Source organism: Denticeps clupeoides, chromosome 6 (genome assembly GCF_900700375.1).
Source record: "Denticeps clupeoides chromosome 6, fDenClu1.1, whole genome shotgun sequence".
Lineage (NCBI taxonomy): Eukaryota > Metazoa > Chordata > Actinopteri > Clupeiformes > Denticipitidae > Denticeps > Denticeps clupeoides.
The window spans coordinates 13341991-13361957 of record NC_041712.1 but is presented as its reverse complement, the minus strand read 5'-3'; the positions used below and the strand labels follow the sequence as shown (position 1 = coordinate 13361957).

The 19967-nt window shown below is 40.9% G+C and overlaps 1 protein-coding gene across 5 annotated transcripts in view; it reads left to right on the top strand.

The window, feature by feature from the left end:
* Nucleotides 1-19967, top strand: part of nlgn2b (neuroligin 2b) — an 83543-nt gene that overhangs the window by 39598 nt on the left and 23978 nt on the right. For 2 of the 5 annotated variants that reach the window (XM_028982512.1, XM_028982511.1), the window contains exons 3-4: nt 11291-11344; nt 18057-18206. In XM_028982512.1, coding sequence (XP_028838345.1) covers nt 11291-11344; nt 18057-18206 — 204 coding nt within the window. Of the gene's footprint in view, nt 1-653; nt 723-10775; nt 10795-11290; nt 11345-18056; nt 18207-19967 lie in introns of those variants that run through there. The other 3 variants (XM_028982514.1, XM_028982515.1, XM_028982513.1) reach the window with 3 other exon arrangements.

Below are 19967 nucleotides of genomic sequence, written 5' to 3'. Positions count from 1 at the left end.
ATGTGTGAGGAAATCAACTCAACAGAATTCTAACTCTGAGGGCCTTTTTATTCCTAGAGATAAATAGATGTACACCTAGACCCAAATATTTTGACATAAATAGAAACAGAGATTGACGCGCAAATTTCCAACAGACAGAAATATACACGGACGTAAATTCATAGACATAAATGTATGCACACACAAATAAAGCTGCACACTAGTAAGAGCACACACACTCAAGAAACTAGAGGACTTTGCAGTCCAATGAGCCAGTCTGGTAGGAAGGTCTGAGATCTGGTGTCTGATTGGAAGTTAATCATCTGTGGCCACTGTGAATGTGAGTCTTGTTTGGGTCATATTTCTGCATAACCCTGGGCACGTGGACTATGGAACTTTTAAAGTTGCGGGGTATTCGAAATTAACGTCTTCTGGACTGCAGCTAATGAGGCCCATGCCGGACCCTGTGGCTTAGTAAACGGCCGCTCTCTTTCCTGCCCTGTTTCTGCACTACAGAGTTCTCAGCGGATAAAAAAAAAGAGTCTCTTCTCACTGCATTTTCCTAATTGCTATTCATTTTTGGCATGTTTTTTGTTCAGAGTGGGCTGTTTCGACTCTGCAGAGGGTGTTATCTTCACAGGTAGTGCTGAGATAGCGAAGAGCCCATCAGGAGATCGTTCGGTAGGGAATCAAGTGCTCTTAACCGCTGACACTATTTCCCATGAGAATCCTAAAGAATAAAAGTAATTACACACACACACACACACACACACACACACACACACACACACGCTAACACTTCTGCACAAGCCATCTGTTAATGTTTCTGTGTCTACATCTGTGTGAGTGTGTGTTGTGATTATTTTCCTTCAGCCAATTTGGACTTCGGTAAGCTGCTGTTTTCATGAGCTCTTCTAAAAATGACAATAAAACAAACTTTAAGATAATACAACATAACAAACTGCCCTTAGAAGCATTCAGATATCATAAATGTCTGTGTTAGATTTATTGGATTATCATAATAAACAAACAATTTGCCCTTAAAAATATTCAGACATCATGAACTTGTTAGACTCATTGGAATCTCTAATGGCAACTGAGTACAGCTGCATTTATTTGTTTATTTCAGAAAAACCATTGTACAGTGCATGAAAAAGACAAAAAAGGGAATTTAATTTGTATTCAGTGTGACTTAAAATATTCCTGAATAAACACGCATACACAAAAAATTGTTGTGCCATGGGAAGATACAAACAGACAGAAAACTGGGACACATGAACAAAGGAAAAACGTGTTTTCTTAATTAAACAAACGGGCAAATTGCATGCACAAAAGACAATATTTTTTCAAAAACATTTTAATGTATTATGTGGATTTTTCCTCCTCAGCAAGTTCTCCCCAAACAGGGCTTGGGCACTAGGCTGAATGCAGATAATAAATATGAGCTATGTGAACCTGCTATGATACCATGCATTCACATAACATTATGCAACAGAGCAAATGACAATAAATAAACAAACAAATTATGATTGTGAACCAACTGCAGTTGGACTCTCTGAGGTATTTATGATTATCTCTGTTTCAATGTCAGGTGGCAGTACTTTACTGTAATGTGAATCTTTAATTTCAATAAACCTAGATCAAAGAGGTATAGATTAATATTTTTCACAAATTGGGTTGATTGATATACAAACTTTCTTATCTCAGTTTATACCACTGTCACTCATAATTACCTTCATGGGGTGTCCATCCTCCTTTGAAATTAATAGAGAGATTTCCATCCCACTTTGCGTCTTTCTTCTGAAACTACCATAATGCCATACAAGATAGAAGATAGAAGTAGCCAATCAAATTAACAGGCTCTTTGGAACAGACATTCACAAATAAAGTGATTGGGCAAAATCAAAACCTTTTCACTTTTTTGTTTTAGATCATTGCAATATGAGGTCAATAATAAAGACTTAAAGAAAGTGACTTTCCCCACATCTTTGATCCTAAACATAGATATTGATTTTAGTTATGGCCAACCTTTAAAATTGGATTTCAAATTTGCCACATTTGTGGCAAAAAGCTTTGAGAATGACACAAAAACTGGTTTTCACAAAGTTTGAGGCTTCCGTTTTTTTATATGGAAATTTGAATATACTCCAGAATGTTGTTTAGAGTGATCAGATGAATTGCAAAATTGACATGAAAATTTACTTAATCCCCAAAAAACAATTTCCACTGCATTTCAGCCCTGCCACAAAAGGACCTGTTGAGATAATTTCAGCGATCGTCTTGTTAACACAATTGAGGGTGTTGACAAGCACAAGGCTGGAGATAATTTTGTCATGTTGACTGAGTTAGAATTGCAGATTGCAGACTGGATGCTTTAAGTGGAGGGTGATGCTTGATATTGCTTCTACTAAGATTGCACCTAAATCAACCATTTTTAAATCCAACCGGAGCATCAAAAACTTCAAGGAGAGAGGAAGAAGGAAGAAGGGTGCCAAAAAAGTCCAACAAGCGCAGAGACGTCTCCTAAAGATTATTTAAATGCGTGATCAGGTGCCACCAGTGCAGCATTTGCTAAGGAATGACAGCAGGCAGGTGTGAAGGCATCTGCATGCACAGTGAGGTGAAGCCTTTTGGAGGATGGCCTGGTGTCAAGAAGAGCAGGAAAGAACTAAATTCTCAAAAAAATAAAAAAACATCAAGGACAGACTGATATTCTGCAAAAATTACAGTGATTGGACTGTTAAGGACTGGGGCAAAGTCATTTTGAAAAATACCAAAACAACCTCCGTCAGCAACTTCTCCCAACAATCCAAGAACAGTTTGGTGAAGAACAATGCCTTTTCCAGCATGATGGTGCGCCGTGCCATAAGGCCAAAGTGATAACTAACTGACTCTGGGACAAAACATTGAAATTTTGGGTCCATGGCCAGGAAACTCCTGGACCTCAATCCAATTGAGAACTTGTGGTCAATTCTCAAGAGGCGGTTGGACAAACAAAAACCCACAAATTCTGACAAACCCCAAGCACTGATTATGAAGAAATGGGTGCAATCAGTCAGGATTTGGCCCAGTAGTTGATTGACAGCATGCCAGGGCGAATTGCAGAGGTCTTGGGAAAAAAGAGCCAACATTGCAAATATTGACTCTCTGCATAAACTTGATGTAATTGTCAATAAAAGCCATTGCAGCTTATAAAATGCTTGTAATTATACTTCAATACACCACATAAACAACTGACAAAAAGATCTAAAAACACTGAAGCAGCAAACTTTGTGAAAACCAGTATTTATGTCATTCTCTTTTGGCCAAGATGGTACTTGTAACCTATTTTGGTGTATTGACTTTTTATCTATAAACCATAGTTATGAATATTATAATTATTATATTTCAATTTAAATCCATACCATCCACAATTTTCAATTTGGAGCATCTCTGTCTGAACATGAGCTGATTCCCATTTTCCAGCTCACCATTGTAACCCTATAAGTGAATCGTTCTTGTTCTAATCACCTTTCAATTAAATGTTTTTGTTAATGGAATCAATACAAATGTTAAAAGTAGTGAAACATTTTATGCTTCGGACTCATAAATCACTTACGGAGTGTTTAAATGCATTGTGAATGAGGAGGCACTCATCTTGTTCACTGCTGGCCTCAATAGCTCATTTAATTTCATTGCTTAAATTGCTGTGGTCCCCTAGAAGAAGTGAACCTTAGAACCTTGACTAACGGTAATGGTAATGGTTCCATCATGAGCCATCAGGCTTTTTCCACAGCAGAACATAAAATTATTCAAATTAAAGCAGATCTGATTGGTCAGTTTTAGTGGCATTGAGCAACTGACGAGATATACAAGCACGAGGATCACCACAGCCACCAACACCATAATGGCTGAAGGGCCTGTCAAAGCTGCCCATTGAGACATACTGTATGTGATTTTGGCCTATAGAAGATATATGTTGATATAAGTTGATGTTGTTGTGTGCTTGTAATTTAGTCTTTCAAAAAATGCCATGTCTGAGACTTCTGTAAATTAATACCTGAATTATACCAGTCACTCACATTCCAGTAGGCAGGTTTGAAGGTCTTATTTGTTAAAAATGTTGTTTAGATATTTATTGTCAAATAATCAGTCTTATGACATTAGATGTGATAATTGTTTCAATGATATTTTTAGAAAATCTCAGGCTTTCTGCTAAGTAGATTTCATGTGAAGCAGAGGACATTCCTGCTTGTAGAGACCATATAGCGCCCCCCTCCACCTGTGGCCAGATGTAGAACTGTAACAAGCCCCGTTAGTCAGCCGCTGGGGCAGAACTAATTCAGCCCATCTTACTGGTGAAATACTGTACAGAATGGAGCATGGAAGGGATTGGTGTAGTGTGATTTGCTGCTGAGTTCATCAGCCTCTGGCCAGAGATCCGGACTGCATATTTAAACAAGAACAGAGTGAAGCAAACATAAAACTTGTATTCAGTTAAACGTCATTGATCAGTCTATGAATCTGCCCCAGCAGAGTTTATGACCAGGAGCCATTACTGCATAAATTTTCCCCTGACTCTATTGATGCTTTTCTGGGATGCACAGCAGCACAGGTATATCAGATCATACCGCTTGCTGATGATTGGAAGTCCTCCGCTCAATACAAAATGCCTACATCCAGGCAGAATTCCAAATTAATACCCACTTAAATCCCCTTCACAGCCAAACAAAACGGTGGTGGTAACTGTTCAGTCGCTATTTAAAGCTAATAGAAATGTAGATAGCGGTGATGGTGATTGAGGCTAGTGTGTGGCTTCAAGCAGAGAACTGGAGGTGGGGGGGTGTATATAAATATATAAATCGCAGTCAACACTGCAGAGAAACTATCGTGCGAACTGTCTTTGATGCAAGAACAAACCTCAAACAAATTATTCTATTTTTGCTATCCCAGCAGCCCTTGATGTGGTGAAAATTGGATCAGGATTCTTCTGCGGGGGATATAAGGAGCAGAGTACAGTGGTGCTCTTCTTCTGTCTGGATTGGGCCTTTTAATTAGCTGAGAGACTGAAGGTTTATCAAATTCCGTGTATACAAAAGATCAAGCCTTTGAAATGCGGATGCTACTGGGCTCCACATGAAATTGTTTTTTTTTTCTAGAATTGCTACTAAAAGATGCGTTAAACATCTGGTGATCAATATGACAAGGTCTGGTTGGATGATTAATTGAAACATTGTGACATTTTTACAAGTGGGTGCTCCCAGTGTTTATAAATGTTTTTCCTTGTAACACCAATGTTCAGATATGCGCTAACAAAAATGTACACCATACAGTAAAAGCTATGAGTGCTTTTAAAAATGTTTATGGACCTATTTATCCACTTGGTCAGCATCAACATTAGGATTGTATGAAATGTTTACACAGAGAGCGCCCAGCCCAATACTTTCTGCCCCCTTCTTGAAGCCTTGGCACAGTGAGATATATTTATATAATCAGAATATGTTCATAAAAGCACTGGTAATCTCTCTGCATGCCAGGTTTGGAAGTCAACATGGTCATAAGGCAGCATGTTTTATTATAAGGACAGGAGGAGGGAGGAGACTGGAGCATGTGCTCAATATATATGTGGTTTCATATTTGGTATTTTCTGAGAAAGTATTGAGGTCAATCATCAGGAATCTGGCTACACTATTTGCTACATGATACACGTAACTATCCTTTTTCCTGATTTTTATTTTTATCCTGATGACTATACACCAGCGGAAAAGCTTCACGCATCGCGTCTTTTGTAGTTCTTTGAAGGTAGGGCTCAATATGGCAAGTACATTTGGTACTCCTGTTTAAAACAAAAGGTCAGCCAAAGAGAGTTTGTTGTTTCTGGGCTGCCAGACCATTCTGGCTGCACTGATTTTTAAGTGCTCTGCTATTATGACAGCTGCTGTTCCGCAGCATCAGCCTCGACCAGCCCGCGTGCTCGTCCTTCACAAACACAGGCCAAAAAGTTTCAGGACCCATGCTGGAAAAAAGCACTAATCCCCCTGTCAGCTCCATAACCATGCTGAGAAACAACACTAACATCTGTGTCATCCACATAACCGTAGTGAGAAACAACACTAACCTTCCTGTCAGGTCTGTGGCAGAGGGTTTCGTTCTCAGCGTAGGTGGCTATGGGAATCTACGGTGATGCACTGCAACTCTACTACTGCATACTCTGAAGTTGCTTTTCACATATTCAGACCTTTACTAATAATCATTTCTTACTCTGCGTAGGGTCTGAGTACTGTATGCACTGAATTTCATTTAGAGTTTTGAATGTTAAGGCTGCTATGTGTTTTTGATCATTTATCTTTAATAAATATATGCTATGAAGGCTCTCACTCACTCTCAATAACCTCGTAATCTAGGCCTAGCATTTTTGCCTTTTGGTAGCACAGGGATTGGGAAAATTGGAAAACCCAGAGGAAACTGCCAAAACCGGGAGAGCAGGAACAGGCACAGTTCATTTGCCTAATTTGTATTTGTCTATGGAGGTTAATTTATTATTATTAAATTATTAAATGAATGGCTAATTATTGTAACAGTAACTGTCTTGCTGTCTACACATTTAGCAAAAGATTTATGCCATTCCTGACGAACCCTCACCATTTACCCCAAAATGACTCTTGAAAAAGCTGTGGTCTACATGGTACTCTAATACAATTACAGGTTAGGTTTAGGTTTAGCCGCTGATTAGATCATTCAAACCAAACCCAGTCTCCAAAATCTGTTTCCTTAATTAGTCATCTAATTTCAGCAAAGTCGAACGTACAAACTGTCCACTACGGCCCGGGGGCAGCATAGGGTCAATTAGAAAGAAAATGGTTTTCAATATGAAATCATTGATCTACAAGATTAGAATTTATAAATGCTAATTACAACTCTTTTTATTGGCCATATCTGCGAAGTTCCCTGTCCAATTTGTCAGTTTTATTACTCAGTTTAGTTACTTAGAGCGAAACTATAGTTCTCTTCAGTGGTCTGTGTTTAATGGTCACTTGAGAGTTAAGATGAGATCTCCAGTGGGAGCGGCGCTGGCCCAGGCAGCGTATCGAATGGCTCCATTATTGATATGTTGTGATATGGAGATGCAGGCTGGGGCTTTTTGGCCCACTTGCACTTCCCCCTGCGATCAAACAAAGGGGATGTTTAACTCAACACATGCAGCGAGTCAAGCAGCATGACCTCTGACCTCCATAACTGTCAGCCATCTGCAGATCAGTCATCAGGTCACACAGACCCTGGTGGCAGCCTCCTGTTATTGCTCTTCTTCTATCGCTCTTTCTCCCTTTTCACACACATACACCTCGCACCATACATGGGATAAAGATAAAACCCTGCAGGCGCTATTCCTCTTTCTGTCTTTTTTTCCATTGCTTGCCCTCCTTTTTAGTTACTCTCTCTCTCTCTTCCCGGCTCTCAGGTTGAAATTCATTGGCAAAAAACCCAGTACGTGTCCATATGAATAATAACAAAAACACAAGAGCCGTAATAGGTGCACAATGTATCCATTTTCTATCTGTCTCACCTATTTTTCTCAGTCTCTCTTTGTTATGTTCTGTGCAGCTCCACTGACCCACTACTACAGTGGTGAGTGCCAAACCCTCACACACAGTCACATTCACACATTAACACACAGATTCACACACTGGCAGGAAGACGCACCCACATGCTGCTGAGCGAATTTAGACACACACGAGGTAGGCTTTGCCCTGACCCTCTCGTCCCTCTCCCTTGCTCCCTGTCCTTCACTGTCTTTCTTTCACTCTCTCAGCATTTCTGTCCTCATTTCCCTCCCAGCTCATCTCAGCCACTGGCCAGAAATCCTTCATCTTTATCACTGCTGGAGCAGCCATTTACCGGTCAGCCCCTTTTATTAAAAACTGTATTTCAGACGAGCTATCGGGTGGGGGAGGGGGGGTGCTGAAAAGGGAGGGGGGGAGAACATGAAGATATCGAGCTGTGGGGGTCACAGATAAACTGCATTTCTGAAAGAACATATCCAATGGAGCATTTTCCTGTGCTCAGTCATATGGGTGTGAAAGGCCTCAATGCAGAAGTATCCAGACTTGCTCCTATACAGTTTAGTAGTAAATAGATTATTAACTAGGCCAGGTCACTGTGCCTGTACCCGACTGGTCTTTTTTTTCTTTTTTTATAAATCACTGGTGAACATCAGGATTCATGACCTTACTGTATGCTTACCGAGCAGTCTTTAAAAATGTACTGCATTGCAATGCAACTTCATCCAGCCGTAGCCTCGGGAAGATAATGCGTGTAAACAGTAATGTGTGGGCCAATGGATTTCACAGAACAAGTCCCACGTTGCATCATCCATCAGTTACTGCAGGCATTGGCCTCGGATTGGTGGCATCTTTAAGGGAGGGGCTGTGACATATTTCAGCATCTGCCCATTTGCTGCGTTACCACTGCCCACTCAATCAAATTAAAGTTGTAAATAATACCCTGCAAATCATGCGACTGATCCAGCTAACACATTGCCTGCTATCTTTATCTATTGGTTTCCTAGAAAGGCAGCCATCGGGGAGTACTTACCTTCAGCATATTTCACAGAATGAAGATTAAAGCCCGCTCACCTAGACCATGCGTTATTGGAGCAGTCAGGTGAAAATGGCTGCCCTGGTTAGGGTGGTGCAAGCTGGCGCAGGTGTTTTTTTTTTTTACTACTGTCCGTTTAATGGGTGTGACTCCCCCCCTTCATCCAGTTTTATGTGCAGTGATAGATGGTCTTATTCTGGAACATCTCTGTTGCAAGAGATGACTATTATGAAGCACAATATACTGTGAAAGCATCACTAGTTAAAATATTACTACATCATTTTTATTATAAATCTAGTCAAGTCAGGTGTTCTTAAAATAAAAAAAAAAGATTTTCTGCAGAGTAGAGATGCTTGTTTTGAACAGGAATTAATTCCAATTCTTGACACATTTAAATAGATCACTATAGAACAATAAATATAACCTTTTATCCCCGTCTGTCTATAAATTAAAGCGTTTTCTAGGTCTGCAAGCATTTCTTTCCAAGAACCAGAATAAGATGAAGCTCATTAAATCTTTTTGTCTTTTTTGTTTATATGTGTTCTATCATTCCATCACAGGTTCTCTCCAGTGTCATTGCAACCACACCCCACACTCCATTTCTAAACATGTTATGACCCTACCATGAACTAAAACCATTCAAACTCCACTGGACCCCACCATACCCCGCCTTCGTGGTTCACTGATGTCCCTAGTTCTGTCCTTTCAGCCTAGACCTACTGTTACATTCGAACTTTGACACAATGTGGACAGCCAGTGTGGTAATATTGCACAACAGGCAAAGTCTTCCTAAATCCATTCAAACTCCACTAAACCCCACCATATCCTGCCTTTGTGGTTCACTGATGTCCCTAGTTCTGTCCTTTCAGCCTAACCCTACTGTTACATTTGAACTTTGACACAATGTCTGTTTCAGATGAGGCGAGATTCGGCTTGCAGGCCCTAGTGGACAGCCAGTTTACAACTTTCTGTTCTAACTGGAGTGAGAAAGGGAAAAAAGCAAGCTCTTGACAGGAAGCAAATTAAATCTTATGGTTGGACTTCATCTGCATCAGGGCAGGGATGTCTAATGGCTGTGGTGAAATGCATTGAGAGATGGAACTTTATTAGGCATTAGGCATGGAGTGAGAGTGAACTAAAGAGCTGATAAAGTGCTGAGGTGGGCAGGGCTTAATCTTTCTTTATCCCTCACCCAAACACACACACACACACACACACACACACACACACTTCATGCCCACTGCACTTTCCTGTCCATTCCAGTGTTTACTGGAAAAGTGTAAGTGGCTATGCCAGTAGGCTCATATATATGGGGGTAAATCAGGTCAGCATTGATCAGGACCTCTGCTAAAGTGCAGTTAGGCCCATGGGGATGGAGCGATGCCCACTTTGAGCTGAGTACTGGTTCTTCTGCTTCCTGCCCGAAACTTTAGTGTTAGTCCTCATAATGGAGGCCATGTGTGCAACTGTGTTTGTGCACGAGTGTCTGTGTTGTTTCCTGTCTTAGTTCTCAACATCCTGAATATGCATGAAATTAGTCTATAAAAGTCTCTGAACTGCCCAGAACTGGTGGTATTAACATAGTGTGTGTGTGCGTGTGTATGTAGTATTGGAGAAAAGCCACGCTGACAGATATACACAATGAATAAATGAAGGCGATCCGTATCAGCAGTGTGAACAGAGTGAGCGCCAGCGTGGTCAGGACAGCCACTAATGGCTGCTGGCTATAGAGTGTTTAACCTCGCTCAGTGTCCCTTATGTGTGTTAATGTGGCCTGTTTCATGTATCTGTCACGCAACCAGTGGAGCTGGTGGAGATGTCACAACAAATCGGCGCCCATAGGCCAGCTTTATGCTCAGAAGAGACACAGTATAGTTCATGGCATTTTTTTCCATTTTTATTCCATTTTGTTTGATGTTAGATCCCTGACGCAAATTGCTTCAGTTGGTAAGACATCCTTGTGCATTCTGGGGTCTCCATGCATGCAACACATTCAATACATATATTTAAATTTTCAAACCAGCCACATTTTCGATCTACTTTATGAGCTTTGATTGGTTCATTTACTTATTGGAAAGAGATTTTTGTCCAGTCAACACCGTTGAAGTTAAAGTTGTATAATCTGGTGTATAGACTGATTACATCTGAACATCTGTTTGTGTGTGTAAAGATGCTGACTTTGGTGTGCTCTGCTCTGTTTGACTTTGCTCTGCTGTGGAGAGTCGGTCCCTCAGGACTCTGGTAAGCCAGTTTGCTGTGGACACAGTTTTGCCTCGGGGCACCGGGACCTGTGCTGTTGTGTTGTCTTCACTGGTGTCTTATCAGCTTGAGTGTCTGACCACAAGAAATGATTGCTTGATTCTTCCCCCCCAACGACGTATTAACTTATAAGCAACGCAGAGCGAGAACCAGGAGAAAAGAATGCAGCACTGTTCTCTCAGGGGTTACAGAACGAGACATGACAAGGTTTCTCACCATCGTTTGAGTGATTCTCTTAGAGGGTCTGTGCTTTGTGATTCGCTTTTTTCTTTTTTCTTTTATGTCTCCTTTTTTTATACACAATATGAGACAGATGCTCTCTTGGTGCTGGTTTGTCATTTTTACTCCTTTCTTGTTTTGGTGTTTTGCAATATTTTTTCTTTGTTTTTTATTATTATTATCTTTTTCTTTTTTGACTAGTAAATCTTTTTTGAATTTTCTCTTTTCTCTTTTTCCCCTCTTTTTGTCCTAACCCTAGGTCCTCTCACAAAAAAACATGATGAATCTTCAATGAACCGGCCAAGGGATGAAGGTATTTTTCTTGCATGTTTTTTTTTTTTTTTTTTGTCTTTTTGTCGTATATTTTTCAGAATTCTTTTTTTGTGGGTGGGGTAACTGGACTGATTCATGTCTTACACGTCTCATGTCATTCTAATAAGCTCAACATTACTTACCCAAAGCAAGCCTGAAGGCTTTATTCAATCTGACCCACAGCACATGTATGCACACACCAGACAGAATGTGGGCTTATTGGATTTCATTCTTGTTTGTCTTTTTTATGTTTGTTTCTTTTTTGTTTTTTAATACAGTTTTGATCTCTTTCTTGGATTAAATATATATTTAACATTTTTCTATTATATTCTTGTCCTTCATCCTTGCTGGTGTCCTTGGCTTTATTTTTTGTTGCCGCTATCGGCACAGTTGGTGTTTATTGCATCAAGTGCATTATATATTTGCTTTTCTGTACTTTTTTCATAATTACCAGTAAGTGGGAGCTATTTTTCAGTGTTGCCTGTGAACACAACAGATCTACTGTATGTGCAAACCCCATTCTGCACATAACGTTGTCTGTGTTTCCTGCTCTTACAACACAGCCTTAATTTACACTCCCTACACAAACCCTACACTCTTACTTACAAGTTAACCTCTCTAATTTAAATCAGTTCTATTAAACCCGTCAGATTAACGCAAATTTAATCAATCTTGGCAGTTCAACCTGCCCAGAACTAGGATGATCATTTATTCTAAGTCTGGGTTTAAATTTAAATTTAAGATGTGCATTTTAATCCAATTAATTCAATTGAGCCCTACCAAACCTAAGCAGCCCTAGCCCACTGCAAGTGACCCCAACCCATCTATCTAGCACCATTACTTTACCTGCAATATAAACCCCCTGCAACATTTCTAATAGATGACACAACCCTACTTATTCTTGAAAACCCCTTCTCACCCAAGACTCCAAGCAAACCTCTCGCCAGTGATAAAAGTCTGTCCTTTCACATCAGTTCTTTCCAGCAATAAAAAGAAGATAGCCAACTCAACCTTGTCCAACTTTGTGAATTGCCAACTCGATTATACTCATTTCTGACTTTTGCTCCTCACGTCAATTACTCAGCACAACTCACTTTACAGACTCAACCTGCTAATTCATCTTGGTTACAATCTCTGGCCAAGCACCCTAGCTTTCAGTAACATGGCCTAATTATCCTAATTACCTTCAATCCTGTTCTTCTAATCAAACTTTGCCTGAACACTGATCTTTGCTAAATGATTTGATTTAAGACCACCTTTTATGTGATTTATTAATGTTTTATTCCATTTAAACTGCTAACTACCCTGTGAACTGATCATGTTGTACCATTTTAACCACATGCCACCATTAACCCAGACAGCTGAACTCCACAGTTTTCTAACGCCCAGGGCAGTCAAGGAATCTGGTGGCGCTGGAGGTGTGTGTGCGTGTGTGTGTCTGTGTGTCAATCTTTGGATTCTTAGCATCTCTAATTGGTGCAGTATAAATGCAGATGGATCCTAGCTAATCCAATTGTGCATTTCTGAGCAGAAGAGAGGAAAAAAGAGGTGGAGTAGAGAAGGAGAGGAGTTACAGAATCCAGATGAAAGAGAGGAAGAGAACGCTGCAAGCTGCAGAGAGAATTTTTGTGATCAAGACAAGTGCATGATGAAGTGACACTCATCTTCAGCTCTGGAAGTGAGTGAAGGAGATGGCAAGATAGTGGGGGAGTGTGGCTTAGAGGCAGGGTGGGGAGAGGGAAGCGAGGAAGGGAAAGAAAATTAGAGGGCGAAAGAAGCTGAAATGGAGCGAGAGAGAGAGCACCTTTAATATAAAAATGACGGTTTGCGGTCTGTAGTGCATTTAGAGTACTCAAGAAATGCACAATGAAATATTTACAGTTGTCACTCCCCTGTCATCACGTTTGGCGCTCCAGCACTGCCGACTCCTGAGTGGGCTGTCATCTGCGTGCTGTCTCCCCTGATTACCCAGATTCTGTTCACCTCTCCCCATGGGTTTAAATGCCACCTTTTTTATGCTCAATCTTGTGTGTCCTCCATTTGCCTATCTGGCCTGGATGCTGGTGTTATTTGAGTTCTTCATTCATCCAATGTAAACATGACAGGGCGACAGATGCAAAAATAGGAACAGAATACTTTGCACTGTCTGTCTACCTTGCACCTGGAAGGTTACAGCGCGGCAATACAGGATGGGACTGGCTGGCCGCCCATAGCATCACCTCCATCACAGGGCTACTGCAGTGGAGTTGGAGGATGGGAATGACTAGGTGGCATTATACACTTGGAAAAACCAGAAGAGATGTCATACTCAACAAACTCCCAATGATACCAGGTTAATGGATCTATCTCCCGCATTACAGACAGTGCAAGCAACCCATGCTCTAGACATTGCATCATATGCCAGCAAAGTGACTTTTAGATTCACCTCCTCCCGCTATGGCCAACTGCTTCTGTCCACCCTGTTCCTGCCACTAGTTCTCTACACTCATTGTCTCAAGTTCCTAATCCTTAAACTGTGCTCTCTACTGCTGTGCCCGGCTTTCTCTCTCTGTCATGTTCCTCAGATCCTGACTGAGGTTGGTCAAGACAGTAGCGATATCATAACAAAACCACTGGCCAGATCTGTTTTTGCGTGGCACTGCTTGAAACCATTGGTGCTGTTGGGGACTGTCATCAGGTGCACCAGCCATCAAGGTTTTTCCACAGGTCCTGTCTCCCCTGATTGCCATGAACCGATCCCTTTGTGTACAAAGGCCTCCTTTTCATGGCCCATCTTGATTTGTCCTACCTACCAATGAACGCATGTCTGTTAATCTGCTGACTGCTCTGGCTTCTTTTTGGCCTGTGCCATTATTATTTGAGTTAATTTTGACATAAAATTCTGGATTAAGTTCACCTCAAACAAACATGACAACAATACAGCAAACAATTCTCCTAAACAACATTATGAGTCAGAACAATGAGAGAACACAGAGACAGAACAATGAAGACCAATGAAAAAATTTACCACACAAAATTTGATTCAGGATGATGAAGGGAAAGCATAAAAGGGAGAAAAATGGAATAGGGAATTAAAAGTGAGTAGGGCAGGAAATAATAATACTTTTGGTTGCCATATGGTCAAGATATCAGGTATTTATCAGAAAAACAATCTTACTGTCATGTCAGCGAGCTGACGGGTGAAGGAAGCGCAGAGGCGGGACATACCGGGGACAAGGATTTATTTATAAACAGAAACAAAACCAGCACGATGGCCCGAAAACAATGAAACAAAATGGAAAAACACAAACTAGCACAAGGATGAACATTTATTTTAACATTTTTTTCATGCCATTGTTTTCAAGGGTTCTGACCCTGAGGTGGAATTATGTCCAGGATATGTAGACCGGGCCAGGCTAATGGCATTCCAATCCCATTGGGATTGCCAAGCATCGCATGCCACATAGAAAAGGTCCTGTGACATGGTTGTCCCCAGTCAGGTGTCTCTTTTTATATTGACGTGGTAATGCTGGATAACCAAATATCTCTACTGAGAAAACTCCTGAGTCACTACAGAGTCTGGGAGAGATATAAAGGGAGAGAAGGATGCAGTGGAATGAGAAGTGGAAACGTGAGAAGTGGCCAGAAAAAGAAAAGAAAAACCTGAGAGAGAAGGATATATGTGTATGCATGCCCACTATTCTGTCTATGAAGTGTAATTGTGCAAAATATACAATAAACACATGCCTGTGAAATGCATGCCTGTGTTTGTTAAAGTATATATTATATATTTTCAAAGAAATATAGCGTTACACTACAGGTTACACTACGTTTGTGCATGTGTTGCAAGGTCTTGGGCGAGCATGGTCTGTGTCAGTTTTTGTGAGCATCATAATACATGCGTCTTTGTGTTTCTGTGTGTGTGTGTGTATGTATTTGTATGTATTTGTATATGTGTTTGAGCACTATTGCTTGCACATTATCTAATGTGCTTTAATGCATTGTGCATGTGTGTGGTGTAATGCATTTGTAACCCGAAATTCAGGTGGTGATGCAGTCGCGTGTGCAGTTACGTGCGTAGAATTAGTGTCCATGGCAACAAGCCTGAGTGAGTCAGAGCGGTGGTATGACTGCCGCGCTTCTATTAGGGAGAGAAAGAGAGAAATGAGGCAGTTTCCATAGCGACCCAGCATCACAGCTGCCTCTGTGCGTGCGTGTGTGTGTATATGTGTGTGTGTGTGTGTTTGTACAGAACCTCCATTCTGTGCAGTGTGTCGTGAATGGACCGTGGTCTGAATAACTTTTTTGTGATTTTTCATTTACTTCTTATTACCCATTTTTTCCCTCAATCTCTCTCTCTTTCTCTCACTTGCACTCTCTCTCTGCCTCATTTCCTCTCTGAGGAAAATGTCACTCTGTCTCATGCACTCTATTCCCTTCTCTTCCCCCTTCCCTTCTCTCTGCCTCTCTTCCCCCTCTTTGTCTGACTTTTCTGCAGAAACTGATCATGGTTAGCAGATGCTGTGGTTGTTATTTATGTTTCCACTCGGTCTGGCTTTCATATGAATTAGCCACAGGCAGTGCACCGCATACTCACAGGCTAACTGGCAGCTCAGCAGCCCTGTTTTATTAAAGAGACTGCACCAACCGCGCTGGGAAGGGGTAGCGAAGGCAGGCCATACCATCCACAGAGACAGGCAGTACCAACTGGGTGCGGAGCGACAGGGAAGCTGCTTGTGAATTCTTCCAAAATTAGCCCCCTTCCTCCGAGGCCGGCTGGAGACAGATGGATAGAGAGGCGGTGGCAATATGGCAACTTGGCGGCCCAGCTGAAGTTGTCAGAAATGTTTAGTGTCTTGTTCACCCATCTAACCAGCACAGACCAGAGGAGGTTTCACCCAGTAAAACGCAAACCTCCAGCTCTATGACTTCCTTCTGATGTCATCAGTGCAGTGGCAGAAATATTCTCTGTGTTTCTATATGTGTGAGAAAGAAGATGACACTTTTATATATAGAGTGATGAATGGTTAGAGTGAGAAGAGGAGAGGGAAGAGTAGACAGGTCAATCCATTGGCTGTACCAACATGAACAATAGGAGGGGAGCTTTTACGTTCAGGCTGCACCACTCTGGATATAGAGCTACAGCCAGGGCTGGGGCCAGTTAGAGGAGCAGACAGAGACATGATGAACGCATGAGACCAAAGCGAGACAACAGGATGTTCAAAAAAGATGGAAAGTGCACTTACCTGTTATGCCGTCACAAATGGGACTTCTGACCGTATTAAACCCATCAAATAAGGCATCAGAAAACAGGCAAAATAAGCTTAAGCCTCACAGGCTTCAAATCTACTGAAATCAGATGTCTGTTCTGTAGCTTGCATGCATTTTTACACACGCAGACAGTCGTAAACTTAGTCAACTCACACATCATATGCTCATGTCGACCTGAACCCCACTTAAACAATTCTTTTTAAGACTTGATCCTGGCTGATGCATTATTAACAGAGCAGTCTAGAATTTAAAATTAGCTCTGACTGTAACTTCTTACGAATAAAAAAAATCCATCGCAGAACCCATATTCAACACATTTTAAACACATATATCATGCTAAAATCATTCAAATGTTGGGCAGTGACTTCATTTACCAGCATTTGCCATTAAGAATGAAACATACATTAAAAAAGATTCAGATTTTAGCTGGATCAGGATAAATCAGATTTTGTCCTTCAGTGTCTACTTACAATCTAACCAATGTAATGGATAATATATATGAATATAGGAAAGTAAGAAGTATATACAGTTTTTAGGCTATTTGGATTCACATGTTATGAGGTAATGACATGGATATTTAAAAAATCTGTGAACGTATGCAGAGACCAATTATGTATGTACTTAAATGAATTCCACCACCTAAAACAGTCTGTATCTTACGTGGCTCAATTTATTGTTAGATCATATTCTGTATGTCCATCCAAATTAAGCCTGAGGAGGTTCAGTAGCAGTATTAGCATTATCATTCTTGTTATTTATTTATTTATTTTTCTATTCACCTGGCAAATATCACACAATTATGTTTTCGTAGTGTTAGAATTGGTTTGTCTCACTAGGTCCTGGGTGACACCTGACTATCTTCTTAAGATTGAAAATCTATTGACCAGGCAAATATTATGACACTTAGATACCCTCCTACAAGATCCTACCTCAAAGTCTTTTCCATGGTATGAATGAACAGAACCAATGTTTAATATGTGAGATTGCTGTGGAAATATGAGAGATCAGAGATTGCTCCCCGTTGCTCTCTTTCATTTTCTCTGTTCATTTCATTGGATTTTCTGCATCCAGTGCTGGGGAATTGTAGTGCTGGGTGTAGGTATGGTTCAAAAGAAAGAAAAAATCCAGTGGACAATTATGACAACAATTAAACTTTAGCAATGAAACACCTTACTGTCATTCTAAAATATATTGAGTCTGAAAACCATTTCCCCTATTATTGTTTCAACCAAAATACTATTTTACTATTTGGATTTTCATCTCATAGCAATTTTTAATTAGTATTGTTTCAAATCTGTCATGTCCTATGCACACTACAGCGCTTTCCTTTCCTTGATGGATAAGACCTTACTTTTTTATTCCGAATGCACCATGATGTGGTGTGTATGTGTGTGTGTGTGTATGCGTGTGTGGGCTTTCTCTGGCTCATGTCTGGATCTGTTTTTGTTTCTCTTCCTCTGCAGACATCCGTGATCGCAGGAAAAAGCCCGTCATGCTCTTCATCCACGGCGGCTCATACATGGAGGGGGCGGGCAACATGTTTGACGCCAGCGTACTGGCTGCCTACGGCAACGTCATCGTAGTCACCATGAACTATAGGCTGGGAGTACTCGGTGAGTCCTTCCTGCCTGTGTCTGAGTCAAGAGTGGAGAGCATGCCGATTTGGGGAGTTTTATGCAGTAGTGCAATATAGAGTACAATCTAACATACACACATAGTGAAGTGTCACATACAATCTGTCAAAAAGTCCTTGGACAGATGGGCCTATAAAGAAGCTCTCAGTGTGTGTGTGTGTGTGCACGCATACATGATAAGTCAACTATGCAGTATGCCTGTAGTCCTTTTAATGTGATTTTTGCCCAGTTTTGGAGTTGTGTACAAACCTGCCAGTGTGCCTGGGTTGGAACATTCTGGTGTGTGACTTTCCTTAATGCACAGTTTAATCCCTCACCGTGTGGCGTTTAATTCACTCATCCAAACGTCTTTTCCCCACTGTGCAGCCTGACCTCATTCCCAAATGCCAGTGTGAAGGTGTGTGTGTGTGTTCAGCCTTTGTGGATTAGCCTGTCTCTTTTAAATTTCACACCTCGTTTGTATGTGATTTCTAAAGTGAACATGGCTTTCTCTATTATGAGTGTGTCTGTATGCGTGATAGTCTTGGGAAAAGGAGGAAGACAGATGTTTGGCTGCTCATTTGTGGGACGCACACACACACACAGACAGAGGGATGCAGAGGTGGAGTAGTGTCCTCAATTCCATTAGCATGGTTCAGCATATTAGAACATGCAGCATATGTATCAGCACTTACACATATGCTGCATGTTTCCCCTCACCATTGCTTTAATGTCGCTTTCTCATTCCAATGAAAAGAGGTTATTCTACAGCAATGCAGAGGATTATGTGTTTGTGTGTGTGTGTGTTTGGGGGGGGTGGGGGTGTTGGGGGGTGGTATGCTGCCATCTCTGATTGGATGAAGCTTTTTTTCTGAGATAAAAGGAGAAAAACAAAGCAATGTACCACAAAATTGTGAGCAGACTTAAATCTTACATCCCAATCTCTTACACACACAACCATGCACCTCCACCTATGCACACCTGTGTGCGCGCGTGTGTGTGTGTCAGTGTTGAAATATAAAATGAGAGTGAGGATGAGAGGGGCTGAGAAACTGACAGAGTTGGAGAGAATGAGAGAGAGAGAGGAGAGGAACAGAAGGGGAAGATGGGAACAGGCTAAAAATAAACCCTCAGAAGTGCTTTTTAAATATGCACTGAAGCAAAGAATTCATTCAAACAAATGGCAGTGCTGTGCGGACGCACAAAAACACAGAGGAAGCTTGGAAATGCACACACACACACACACACACACACGTCATTAATTCAAACTTCTGAATAATGATTGTATCCTAATACCAAAGAGCATTGATGGTCTGAACATATGAGTCTTTGTGAGTGTGCGTACACCAAATTACTTCACAAGGAATGAAAAAAAAAAATACAGATAAAAAATATACATGTTTACAAAAAATATACACACATATGTGTGTGTGTGTGTGTGTGTGTGTGTGTGTGTTTGTGCTTAGAAAGCTAAATAGAAGTGATTACACAGAATGTGCATTTATAACAGCAAGCCTTTTTGCACCAGAGGAAGTACTTTTGGCATATTCATAGTGCAGGAACAATTTTAATTGTAGAAACACCAGGTTTTGGGGACTAATTTACTGTATCTCCTTCTTCAGGGTAGGGCATAAACTGCTTTAACAGATGTAAACTACAATTGTTGTCAGTTTACATGGATTGGCGTTTACAATGATGTACGTATATATTTATATATTACTCACAAACATGAAAATAGAGAGGACTTACCATTAATGGACC